Consider the following 14059-nt stretch of genomic DNA (forward strand, 5'->3'; position numbering starts at 1 on the left):
CTCTAAGACTAACCAAAAGCCTGGGAGACCCTGGATCTGAGAGGACTCATCCAAAACCCACCCGATGCTGATATGGAGATTAACTGAGCTCAAGAGTCTCATGCAGACACCAAATCATTGGTTTAAGATGGCACTGGGAGGAAAATCTAGCTGTCAGTTCAGATCCCACCACTACCTTGCAATGTAACTCAATGGTCATTGGCATCAATTAAATGCCAAAAGGAATCCCCATTTTGTAATGTGGTGAAGGGGGCAGGAGATTTATTCAGTGCAAACTGCTCAACTATAATGCAGCTCAGCTGTTGAACAACATGGCTGTGAGGCAGCCTGGGGTACTAGGCAGTCCTAGGGTAAGGCAGCCCTTGAGCAAAGCAGCCCTGGTGCTGCAGTTCAGTGTTGCTTGGCACCTCTCTGGTGAGATGCCTCTGCTCCACTCCAGCAAGACAGCGTTGGTGTTGCAGCTCCAAACCAGGGAAATGCAGTCTTCAGTGGGAACCAAAATTGCACTCCTGAGATAGAAGGGAGGCTGACAGAGAGAAGTCCTTGCCCTGGTTGAATTTTCATCCCAGGAGTGTTCCTGGAAAGGTTGACAGGTGGCAGTACAGTGCAGGAGGCGGTACAGTACAAGAGGCAGGCAGCCAACTCTGGTGGATTAAGTATTATTTACACCAATTTATAGGTAAGAAAATGAAAACCTAGGGTAACCTTCTCAAGGTCACACAGCAAGTGGGAGAAGTGGAACTTACTCAGTCTAAGTTCAGACTCTTCACTACATCAGTTTTTAAAATGTGCTCTGCAAACCTCTGTGGATCTTAAAGACGCTTGAGGGAAGGATCCAGGAGTGAAAACTATTTTCATAAAACTAAAGGCACTATTTGCCTTTCACCATGTTAACATTTATACTGATGGTGCAAAAGCAATGGAGGATAAAGCTGTTGGGAGCTTAGCCTGAATCAAGACAGTGACACCAAATTTCACTAACAGTCTTCACTGCTGGTCACTTGCAATATAAACACTACCAGTTTCACCTTGGAATGCCCTTGATGAAGCAGTAAAAATTAACAGTAATTTTATTAAATTTCAATCCTTGATTACACTTTTTAAATATTTTGTGACTAAGAAGTATGCCTAAAGTACCTCTGCCACATACCCAAGATGTGTCTAAAGGAAAAGTAATTGTGCAATGGTTACAGCTGAGAGCTAAACCAGCCTTTTTTTTTTCCCCAAATGACTTTAAAGGATGACTGGTAAACAAAGGCTATTCAGACGTAAGTATATAGCAGATGTTCTCTCAAAAAGGAAAAAAGTGAGTCTGTCATTTGAAGGAAAACAACTGTATTTATTGCCAATGACAAAATCTGAGCTTTCAAGCAAAACTTAGTTTTAGAAATTTGTTTCCACCACTAGACTTTTCTGATGAACTGTGTTGTTGGTATTAACAAATGTGATTTTTTATTATTATAAAATGTGTCAACATTTGGAAGACCTGCATGATTCAGTAAACTAAAAATTTCCAAATGGCAATACAGGTTATTATGAAATCATGCATAGTAAAGGATTCCTTTCTTCACATATTTAAAGTATGAAGTGGACTGATGGATTTTAGTGTAACAAAGTATAAAAATTTCCTTGATATGGCTTCAGATTCCACTCTTTTAAGAACCTACCACTTGTCAAGTTTCAGGGTAGTGTCAAAGAAGAATATCCACAATGATCTGAAAAGGCTATTGAAATACTTGTCCCTTTTAAAAATATGTGCCTGTGTGAGGCTGGATTATCTTCATATAATTCAACCAATACAATATTATCGTACCAGATTGCATGCAGAAGTACGTATGAAAGCCCAGTTTTTTTCTATTATGTCAGACATTAAAGAGATAAACTATAAAACACTCTTTTCAATAAACATTTTTTACTGTTGTTCAGTTACAGTTGTCCCAATCCCCGCCCCGCCGCTCTCAATAAATATTGTGACTTTGGAAAACATAGTTCTTCATAAAACATGTAATGAGTTTACCATTATTTTTAAATGAATTAATGTTTATTTTTTAAGTATATTTTGATTATGCTATTACAGTGGTCCCTTTTTCTCCCCTTTATTCCTCTCTACCCTGCACCTCCCCCCCCCCCAACCAGCATTACCTCCCCATAGTTTATGTCCATAGGTCATACATGTACATTCCCTGGCTTCTCCACTTCCTGTATTATTCTTAACCTCCCTGTCTACTCTGTACCTACCATTTACAACTTGTTCCCTGTATTTTTCCCTCCATTCTCCTCCCTCAACCTCCCTGTTAATAAATCTCCATGGGTTCTCCATTTCTGTGATTCTGTTCCTGTTCTTGTTGTTTGCTTAGTTAGTTTTTTTTTTTTTTTAGGTTTGGTCATTGATGGTTGGGAACTGCCCTGCCTGGTTTCAGAAGCTGTAACCCCACCATGGCTAAAGCTGAGTGAGTGACCTTCAGACCATAAGCCACCAAGGAGACAAAGTTTATCTGCCTGGCAGGAGTACCGCTTCTGCTCCTTTTTCCATAACTGGCCCCCAATGCTTGATCGGTTAGCCAATGACAGGTAAGATTCCCCAAGGGGGAATGACCTAAGACAGGCATAATCACATGGAAGCCCCAGGGAAGGACCTGGGGGGCTACAGCAAAAGGGAGTGATGGACCCTCGCACCTCAGCTTTGACAAAGCCTGAGTCCTCATCCTGTCTGCGAGAAGTCTCCTAATTTCTTGGCTATCTTGCTTCCTCTGCCTAACTTAATCCTGAAACAATGACAGAGGGCATTGTAGCCCTGTGCTGGAAAGGGCAGGTTCCCTGGGTAATCAGGCCTGAGAAAGAATACACAAATTCCTGTGAAATTTGCTTTGCTAAGAATACTCTTAATTAAATGATAAAGGCCCGGGCAGGAAATGAGTTTGTACCCTTAAGTTCTGTAGTCTCTTAGGTGATAGACCCTGACTCAGAAAGAGCCCTAATAGTCCTTTGTATGCTATCTATTATTTGAGCCTTACTGCCTGACAATGATTAATAAGCTGTACCTGTATTCCCATGTAAACTGATTTCAATAAAAAACTGGTGAAGGAAAGGATCGGGATGCTCTCCTCTTGAGAGAGTGGCTAGGCTGCTCTGAGGCGCCCTCCGCTTGAAAGGGCAGCCATGCCATCCCTCTTCCTCCATAGGACTTGGTAGTCTGTGTGAATGTCTCATGTCTCATCCATGTGCCACGGACATTGCGAGCCGGTGTCTGTGTCAGTTGATAGTTGTGAGTTTCTTGTCATTTTACTGTTCATAAGTTTTGATCCTCTTCTTAGATAAGTCCCTTTAACATTTTATATAATAAGGGCTTGGTAATGATGAGCTCCTTAAACTTGACCTTTTCTGGGAAGCACTTTATCTGCCCATTCATTCTAAATGGTAACTTTGCTGGATAGAGTAATCTTGGATGTAGGTCCTTGCCTTTCATGACTTGGAATACTTTTTTCCAGCCCCTTCTTGCTGCAAGGTTTCTTTTGAGAAATCAGTGGACAGTTTTATGAGAACTCCTTTGTCTTCTTTTCTCTTGCTGCTTTTAAGATTTTTTCCTTATCTTTACTCATGGGTAATGTAATTATGATGTGCCTTGGTGTGTGCTTCTTTGGGTCCCATTTCTTTGGGATTCTCTGAGCTTCCTGGACTTCCTGGAAGTCTATTTCCTTGGCCAGATTGGGGAAGTTCTCCTTCATTATTTGTTCAAGCAAGTTTTCAATTTCTTGCTCTTCCTCTTCTCCTTCTGGCACCCCTATGATTCAGATGTTGGAACGTTTAAAGTAGTCCCAGAGGTTCTTAAGCCTCTCAGATTTTTGAATTCTTGTTTATTCATTTTGTCCTGGTTGAATGTTTATATCTTCCTTCTGCTCCAAACCATTGATTGGAGTCTTGGTTTCCTTCCCTTCCAACGTTGGTTCCCTGTACATTTTTTTTTTTATTTCACTTTCCATAGCCTTCACTTTCTCCTCTATTGGTGACCAGACTCAACCATTTCTGTGAGAATCCTGATTACCAGATACAGAATGTTTTGAACTCTGCAATCTGATAAGTTGGCTATCTCTTCATCACTGAGTTCTGTTTTTGGAGTTTTGATCTATTCTTTCATTTGGGCCATATTTGTCCCAGCACACCTGTCGTGTAGTAAGGTGCAGAGCCTTAGGTACTTGCCAGGGTGGGGTAACCCACTTTGTTGCATTGTGCTGCAGTCTGAATGTGTGTTTCATCTTCAATTCCTTGGCTGTTGGACTTCCATACAGTTTGATTTTCTGGTAGTTCTGGTTATTTTGTGTTCTTGTATTTGTTGTTGTTGTTCTTTTGGTTGTGTGAGGAGGCAGAGTGTATCTACCTATGCCTTCACCTTGGCTGCAAGTCTAAATAAATCAATGTTTATATAAATTTTCTCATTTTAATTTCTAATAAATATAAGATATAACCCATATGAAGGCAGGATTACTAAGATGTAACCTAATTATTGTTATTGATCAGAATGTGTTCAGAGATCCCCAACCCTGTGGCCACATATACAAAGAAAGGAATCCCCTGAAATAAAATGCTATACAGGAAGCCTTAAATTATCAGTAGGTCCTAAAACACCCTGATCAAAGCAGGAGAAAAAGACTATAATAGAGACCTCTACCTACCTTAAACAATTTCAAACCAAGGTCCCAGGGGATATTCAGGGAATAATAATTTCTCACTAGTAAAAACACGTGGCAAAACAAACATTCCCTGACAGCTAAAATAAAGGAAGTGTTTGATCCAATTAGTAACAAGAATTATATTTGATACTACATAAAAAGTGGAAACACCTATAGCTATAACATTTTATGACATTAATCATAGTAGGGAGATATCACATTGAAAAGCAACTTCATCAGGACATACCCACTTATTTTTCTATCCATATTAACCTTTGCTGAACTAGTCATTTGGCTTGAAGGAGAAGAGCAAAAAGTGAAAGTAATTGCTCACATGAAAAGACAAACTTTTACTTTCTCCATTCATAGTACAACATGGTCATCTAGGAGCAGGTAGCAATGATATGGGAATTTACTTGTTCTACCAGTTATGTGTATAAACAGAGAGAGCTAAGAGTACAAACATGTTAATTCTGCAAAGGACATCTGACTAACACTTAATTTTTAAAAAGTTTAAACTAAAAGATGACACAAAATACTAAGCATTTTTTGTTATGTTTATTAGATCTATCAGCCAAATGTGCTCCTGAATGACTGAAAGCTAAAAGATCATCCCCAGAATAAGTCGAATTATACCTCTATGTCAAAACCAACACACGAAAACCCCCAAACTGAGTGAGTCATCTGAGTTGAAATGAAATCCATTAACAGCATAGAAATGTTAGTACTTTAGGAAGTCCAGTATTGGGGATAAGAATGGTAAATAAAGACATCATATTTTCATTGAGGGGAGCATTAAACAAGTTATCTTCAAGTGAGCCATAAAAACTGCCCTATTAATCTCACCGAACTGTACACTTAAAAATAATTAAAAGGACAAATTTTATGTTATACATATTTTATAACAATTTAAAACAATAATATAATATACCAAAAGTTATTAAATACTACACTTTAAATGAGCGAATTGTGTGATAAGTGAATTGTATCTCAATAAAACTAAGAAACAACAAAGCTGTTCCAGATGGTGAGGTAATCCCAGCTGCTAGTATCCTCATGAAAGTTGATAAACTAGGGAGATCAACTGTAGTCTCACTAGTGAAGATGCTCAAATAAGCAGGAAGATGTTTAATAGTCACTGTCAGTAAAATTAATTAAGGCCTCCTTGGCACCTAAACTTTTCTCATGTAATTTATATAAGACAAATCAACAAGAATACAAATAAAAAGTCACATACTTGGTTCCTTTAAGCATATTTAATATTTGAACTCTAATTTTTTTCCCCAGATCCCAGAAAAGAGAAAGTTTTTAGATGGCCAGTATTTTGTTCCAGAAACATATAGCCTTATCAGCTAATTCTTAAAAGAGCTATTTTACAAAGGTGTATCTTTGTAAATAGAACAATAAAGTCTTTCAGGTATTTCAAAATGTGATCAATAAAAAATACATGATTAATACAGGTTTTTTTGGAAGGTCGTCCAGATTTTTAAAAAGTAGTTTTTGTTAAAGAGTACACGATTGTGTAGTGAACAAGGAAAATAAAAGGTTTTAGTAGGAAGAGGCTTATTAAAAATAACCAATGGTGTGCATATTATAATTATTTTTATAGTACACATGCTTAAGTGTTGGCCCCTGGAAATGGCAGACAGAGCTTCCTTCTAGGAGGTACATTTTTTTCCTACCAATTTATTATCAACATCATCAGAACCAATGGGAAGGCATAAGAAATGAATCAAAGGAACTCTTTGCTTGAGGAAAGTCAAACAATTTTGCAGACCACTTTGAAAAGGGGTAGAAAAATCAGGAGAAAACATGATTTTAGAAAACAAAAATTGTAACACTAGGAGGAAAAACCCAGCAGAGAGATAACTAGAAGGTCCTGCTAATTGTCTATTTTGAGATCCTCTACTCAGTTCTCAATGATGCCTTCTATGACATACAGGCAAGAAAATATTGACCAAAGCTCTAGTCCAATAATAGTACTAGATAATACCAACTTCAGAGAAAATAGTTTCCAGTTTGAAATATAGATACTCCATGTAACACACCAAATTTACCAATATCAAAAAGAAAAAAAGGCATACAAATAAAAGATAACCTAGAAAGCATATTATTTTCTTTAGCTTCTAAAAATAATAAAAACAGACTTTTCCCTTCTACTATCACATTATCTCCCCTCTCTAAAATCAAACAAAATTTTTTTCTTCCTTTTTATCTAAACTGTAACTATTTGTTATACTGCATGGGAGGCATATTTCATAAAAAAGCCACAAAGCTTATGAAATATACCTTCCATGTAGTATAATAAATAGTTAGAGTTTAGGTTTGAAAAGCCAAGATAACTCAAGCAGTCCAAGTTAGCTGATATTAAGGTATGTAAAACATGTAGCTTCAAGGGCAGTAATCAATATCTTAAATTAGAGCACTTTGAGCACTGCCTGATTTGCCATGATTAACTCTGTATTCTGTTCTCACTTCAAATGTAATTTGCCACTTAGTAGCAAAGGAGCCATTAGGCCCACTTCAATAGCTAAATCCTAGCTCTCCTGCTCTGGGAATGCTGCTTTGTTCACTACCTTTGGGCTCTTCTGAGTGGAAGTAGATTCCAACATCTGGTGCTGTAACTTTGAAAACGACTTTAATGGTAACCATTTCCACTCAAGGACAGGATGAATTCCATCATCCTGATAGGCAATATTAATATCAAAGTAAAACAGATGTGATTATAACAACCAAAATAAAATGGAAAAATGGAAGGTGTGGGAGGCCAGGCTAGTAAGGAGGAGGGACGAAGTTCAGCTAGTAAGATATAAAGAACACTCGAAATTGTGGGATCTTTTCATAATTATACTTCATTTTGGGGCTTCATTTGAAAATCTAGATATAAATTTATTTAGAGGTACTAAAGCTATGGTCAAAGTATTTTCTAGTTAGCCTTGTTATTGTTCCAAGAATAAGTTAAACTGCAGGAAAAGAACTGCAAATAATTGCTAAGGACAAGGTATCTACTGAGCTAGAAAAGGAATCAAAACATTGTTAACCTACAAAACCTCTTAAGTGAGTGCTAGAAAATTACATAATTTCCCTACTGTAGTGTCTGAAGGTGAGGTGAAAGTTCTATTTCTATTTACCTTTCTCCTGATTAATTGCCCACTGATGGTATTTGTGTCAAGTGGCTACACGTGAAATCCTTTTTGAGCAACTGCATTGTTTTCAGCAGCACAATGTGACCATCAGTTTCTACTGCCTTCTCTTAAGAGATCAGAAAGTTCAAGTCCATTTATATATTAGCTTCTGCTTCTAAAATTTTTAATCTCATTCTGATTTAATTTATATTTGGGTCTACAACCCAACATGTAATTATAATTCATAAACAAGTGTCCAACATTCCAAGTTGGTCAGTTTTCTTAAAAACAGACCACTTCTGAAAAGATAGAAATAAGAATCTGGACATAGATGAGCTTGTTATAAGCTGTAGTGTTGTTTATAAGAGTAATTGGGAATCCTTAACACTTGCGATGAGTGTGTATATATATATTTGGACTGCAAGGAATAATAGAATTACATCCTGACTACTCACAAAGTTCAGAGGGCTCTACTGAAAGTTAAGAGCAATGGATTAACTCACTGCATATTAACAGAATTTTAAGATTTGACAAATGATTTAGTTTTAGTTGGCAAAACAATCCAAAACATGTATAATACCTAATGCATAACAAAAATCACAGAAAACCAACAAGTGAAGGAGTTCTTGAGTTACAATTCTGAAACCTTTATCCTCTGTAGGATGCTTCAAATATATTAGTCATTCTAGAACAGGCAGTTGCCAACACCTTGCTTGCAGTATCCAGTGTCTGTAGTGGTCTGCAATTTTTCAAGGTCAGTCAGGCACCAGTTGGAAAAAGTTCTAGCAGTAAAGTTAGAGGAAGTGCTTCTGAAGCTGGTTTGGGTGGCTCTGCCTTCTCCACCACATCTTTCCACTCCTCTCTTGGCACTCACTCCTTTTAACTCAAAGAGCCCTTTGGCACGATCAGTGTAAAAATTAGAGTCAAACCTCCAGACGCTAACATTTTACTGACCATTTACTCAGCAGTGCCTGTGGCTAATGACAGTCATTGTTCAACTCGGTAGAGATTCAGTTACATAACCTTCCCAAAGTCTCCAAATCCTCCTCAGCAACTCCCACGCCTGCCACCATCTGAAGTATCTCCTTTTTTTTTAAACTTCCTGTTCAATTTGCAGGAATAATTTTACACAAGTGCTGAAGTCTGATGCATAATTATAACAATGAAACAATTATTAAGAAAAACAAATTTATAATTAAGAAAATAAAATTTGTTTCCTCTCCCTCCCAAATCCCAACCCTCAACAGAAAAGAAAATAGAAGAAAACACCCATTTTCAAGTGCCTGGTATTTAGTACATTGAGGATTCCTATTAACTGGAAATTGATCCCAACTAGAAAAGAGGTGTTTGCCTCCGATGGGAGGAAGCCCACCTAGGTAGCACACAGCTCAAGTCTTTTGCACAGCGGAGCCATAGGTGTACAGTGCCTTGGGGGAACCATTAAGAAGCAGTATACTGGACAACAGAGGGCATGAGATACAGTTTAGAAGGCTAGATGCTCCTCCTTCCCCTTCTCACCTCTTTCTTTTCTTTCCCTCTTTACCCGACCTCCTAATACCCCATCCTGAACTCTTTGCTTCAGAAGCAACTGATCCTTCGGTACACTATATACAAAGGGCCACAACTCTCACTACTCACTTAAAGCATGGCAAAATAAAAATTAAAATGTGCTTTCAAATATGGAAGTCAAATAAATACATCAGATTTTCTCATTTTCTTAAGTCTAAATAAAATTTCATATCCTAAACCCAAAGCTCTATACATTTGGTTTTTGTTCTGAATCAAAATGAATTTCTGATAGAGGAGAGCAGAGTGAGAAAGGAATATTCACTGACACAGTTATGCAGCTGCCAGACTGTGAATAACTAGTGCTGTTCTGGGATCCCTGGGACATGACTATTCCCAAGGGCTTCACAGGCAGATCCTATCACATACTCTCTCTTCATCCACACTGGAGCCAGGATGTGCTGATATAAGGCTGATGCTCAAAATCCAACAACCTCCAGGACACGCAGCTCTAACTTTTATCTGGAAGAATAAAGATCTGTAGGTATCAAATTAAGAAGGTCACATCAACACTTACAGAATGCCTATGAAATCTGTGGGAATGGTTATTTATATCTTTGTTTTTGGATCAGAACAGCCTCATTCAAGAGCAAATGAATACAAATTGCTGCACTAAACACAGATCCACTTGCATTCATAGAGACATAAAAGTACACCAAGATGTGAGGAGGGATAAAGCTTCCACCTTTAGGGAGTTATAGCAGAACTGACAAGTCTCATAGGGGATTTAGGATTATCAGGCTTACCACCACTCTGCCTTCTGCTTTGCAAAGGTGAAGACAGAGAAAAGGGGTGGCATGGGAGCTGACCACTGCAGTTCCTCTTAGAAAACAAAGAGCTGACTTAGCAGATAACAATTTCTGCTTGATTATTGATGTGTGCAAACAATTTTTTAAAGATAAAAAGGGAATCTCATAAGGCTTTTGCTTTACGGAATAGGAAATAATTTCATCTACTGCATTTATTCAGGGAGAATGATTCTAGAGTCTGGAATCTACACTTTCACATACCTGAGTGGTTGTCTGTGAGGGCTGATCCAGCCAGCCTTTGCCAAAGAATGGTATAACTTTCCTCCACCCTCTGTAAAATAAAACCAATAGGTTTTTCATTTGAATATCCTAAAAACATTTTTTGAAAATAGGAAAAAAAAGGTTTTTTTATATTGCAGGTATGCTTCTAAATTTCAACATAAACATAATTAAAATTTTGTTAGTGGATGAAGAATGTAAATTTTATTTTTACCTATTTCTGCTTTAAATGAATAAATAACTTAAAACTTACCCATATGAAAAGAAAGTAGAGGCGAGAGTAACACAGTAAAAGTGATTCTCCCACCCCTAGGAGTCACCCTGAAAATGGTCCCACATTTAGTATGTGAGACCTGCACACAATGGACTTTAGTTTAACTCCTCTCATCAGCCCCAGGATGAAACTACATGTAATTATATGAAGAAGGGGAAACATATCATTTGAAGTTAAAGAAAAACTAATGGAGGCCAGCCTTTAGCTAAAGGCTAGGAACAGATTTAACACTGTCCCTAAAGCCTCCAGTTGAATGATGTAATGAAAAAACATTTGGGCTCTAGAAGCTGTCTACTGATGGCAAACTTTAAAATATAGACCTTTCCTCGGAAATTACCAAACAAGTCCTAAGGATGTTGAAGTCTGAGATACCTTTAAGTGTTCAAGGTCAGCCTCTATCTTATGAATATACTCCATGATCTGTCTTTCTGAATCTGCACAAGCGGAGGGACTCTGGATCTCATAACAGGAATGCTCCACAGCTCCCCAGCACTGCTGGACCACGAATTCTGGGGTGAATGGTGAAACTGCACCATCAGAAAGAGCATTCTGGAGAGAATGTTGTGGCTGGTGAGTAGAGTCCACAAAGGGGAGGCCTTTCATGGGTTGTGGAGGAAGGGAGGAGGTGACCTCCTCATCTGTGGAGCTCTCCTGTACTGTTTCGTAGCCATCAAGGATCAAATAGTTTCCTATTGGTATAGACAGAACAGTTTTGTGAGATTTAGTAATGCTATCAAAACATCAGAAAATAGAAGTGCAGTGATATGCTGACAACTTTAAAAGCTGTTAAAGAGGGGTGAGAGCCATTAATTCCAAAATTCCCAAGTTTAATTTTAAGTACATCAGAATTTTCACTTCAGGTTCAAGTTAAACTTAGCAACCTTTTGTGGTACTTTCTGAATAATTCCATATTAGTTAGCATTTTAAAAGTTAAGAGCTGACAACTAAGTCCATATATGATCTTACTGCCATTTCCCCTGCCGAATACCTTTCTTGCCTCATCTTCTACTGTTTTTGTCTCCCTTGCCCTATATTCCTTAACCACAAAGAACTTGCTCTTGCCACATAGCCTGTGCATATTCTCTGCTGCAACATTCTGCTTCCAGATAATCATGTAGTTTCTTCTCCTGGGTCTCCGCTCAAATGCTACCTCAGCTGGTCCTCTTCCTCGATCACCTTGTCTGCTCCCATTACTCTCTGCTGTCCCTTAGTGAGACTTATTTTTCCTGTGAATACTTTTGTATCTGACATCTACTTATTTGTTTACTTATCATTAATCTTTTCCCTAGTGGCACCTAACCTTTAAAAGAATAGTTGATTTTTATGTTTATTCAATGCTACATCTCCCAGCATCTAAAGTAGATTCAAAAATTATTTAGTGCAATAAAGAATAAATAACACATCACACACACACACACACACACACACACACACAATGCCTGCAAACCCAAACAACATGCACTTCAGCACACAGGACAGTTAACAGCAATCAAAACTAAAGTTTCAATGTGAAAGAACTTGCCTGAGATGTGTAAGTTGGCATCCTTTTCTTCCATTTTAATGGCTCCATCACCTTCTAATGGATTATCATCACTATGTACTTCATGGGCATCAAAAAAGTGCTCTTCACTCTCATCAAGACCTCCTTCTGGCTCTGCAGGAGGAATCTCTGGGGTCATAATCATGTGGTCCATTACTAAAATGTTACTTGCCTGGCTATCTTGGAATGCCAGTAACACTGAATCCCGTGGAACATAAGACTCTGTTGAAGCCCGGAGACTGTAACAAGCTGAAATGTCACCAGTTCCAGTTCTAAAGGGCATCTGTCTTTCACCAGGATGATAGGCCTTAATAATTTCAAAGTTCTGGGTTCCACTGTCTCTCTGTACCCCTGGGGAGGCTGTTCTGTATGTTGAGAAATGTGGCCAATCTTCCTGAGTGCTCTTCTCAGTCAAACTCAGCTTCTGTACCAGCAACTGCTTCAACAAACCCACTAAAAGATTTAGGAAGGAGGGGGGGAAATGCACATTCACAACTATAACCTCAGAGTGCCAAAATGAAATTAGTTAGTGGAATTATCAATCATATCTAAAAGCAAGCACCTTTTTAGTAAAACATACAATCAAAATATTAATTTCATACAATCATTTTTTTTGTTTTGTTTGAAAATTAAAATCAAGCACCATTTACAGATGATTCAATATTTAACTAGACTTAAAAAGATCTAAATATTTGTAATAGGGAGGTACTCCTATTTTGAACTACTAAATAAACAAAACCATGTCTTCCTCTATTTTTTCTTCCATATAATTGGAATAATAGCCACATGGTACTTCTTTTTTTTTTATAAATAATGTTGAAGTGTACACTGTATTCTTTTTTTTTTAAAGATTTTATTTATTTATTTTTAGAGAGGGAAGGGAAGGAGGGAGAGAGAGACAGACAGACAGACAGACATTAATGTGCGGTTGCTGGGGGTTATGGCCTGCAACCCAGCCATGTACCCTGGCTGGGAATCAAACTTGTGGCACTTTGGTTCCCAGCCCACACTCAATCCACTGAGCTACACCAGACAGGGCTTCACATGGTACTTCTTAAAAGGACGTTGAAACACTGTGTTAAGCTAGACATGAAGGTTCTATTTTTACAGACATAGGCACTATATACACAGCCATTATTTTTTCTAATTTTATTAGCCACACAGAACATTTATTTTATCATTTAGAATGACCTAAAGAATGTCCTTAAATAGTGAAGAAGAAAATAGACTTCTTTGTGAAAAAAACTTAATTCTGATGATTGGCAGTGTGTATAATTTCAAAAGATAAGGAAATATTATTAGTTTTTTAAAAAAATGATCTTACTCATGGCACAGCTTCTTTAGGTTGTTAAAAACAGAATAAATTCAATTTTGAATGGGCAAGTCTATGCTGTAAGGTCATTTATACAATGATAGAGTTACTGAGACAAGGTCAGTCAAACCATCAGAAATCTTAATTGTATTTATAAAAGCCTAACTACTATGTTGTACATCTGAAACTAATATAATACTGAATGTCAACTGTAATTGAAAAATATTAAATTTTTTTAAAAAAATAAATCATTATCAATGTTAATTCAGAAGAATGTAGAATTAATTTGGTTTTAAAGAATTGACTAGTTCCCTACTTTCAACTCCGGCTTAATTTCTACCTCCTGTTTCTCCACATAGCTATGAGTCTTTGACCCTCTGTCTTTCTGCTTTACATTCATTTTCTGAGAGAACCTCTAAAGTCTTATGGCTTTGACACTAAAATCCATCTCTTTCCTCTCTACAAAGTTCCAGTCTTAAACTCTAACGTCTTACTCATCATCTCTTCTTAAGTGGCTTATCGCTCATTATATTAAGCTGAACATGTT

The 14059-nt window shown here is 37.5% G+C and overlaps 1 protein-coding gene across 9 annotated transcripts in view; it reads right to left on the reverse strand.

The window, feature by feature from the left end:
* Positions 1–5908: 5908 nt before the first annotated feature.
* The window catches only part of ARHGEF12 (Rho guanine nucleotide exchange factor 12), a 220213-nt gene continuing 212062 nt past the window's right edge, over positions 5909–14059 (reverse strand). For all 9 annotated transcript variants that reach the window (XM_036028379.1, XM_036028377.1, XM_036028373.1 and 6 more), the window contains 4 exons: positions 12183–12653; positions 11033–11349; positions 10369–10438; positions 5909–9820 (listed from right to left, as the gene is read on the reverse strand). In XM_036028379.1, the coding sequence (XP_035884272.1) occupies positions 9810–9820; positions 10369–10438; positions 11033–11349; positions 12183–12653 (869 nt within the window). In that variant the 3' untranslated portion in view covers positions 5909–9809. The remainder of the gene's footprint in view (positions 9821–10368; positions 10439–11032; positions 11350–12182; positions 12654–14059) is intronic.

This window comes from Phyllostomus discolor, chromosome 6 (assembly GCF_004126475.2).
Source record: "Phyllostomus discolor isolate MPI-MPIP mPhyDis1 chromosome 6, mPhyDis1.pri.v3, whole genome shotgun sequence".
Lineage (NCBI taxonomy): Eukaryota > Metazoa > Chordata > Mammalia > Chiroptera > Phyllostomidae > Phyllostomus > Phyllostomus discolor.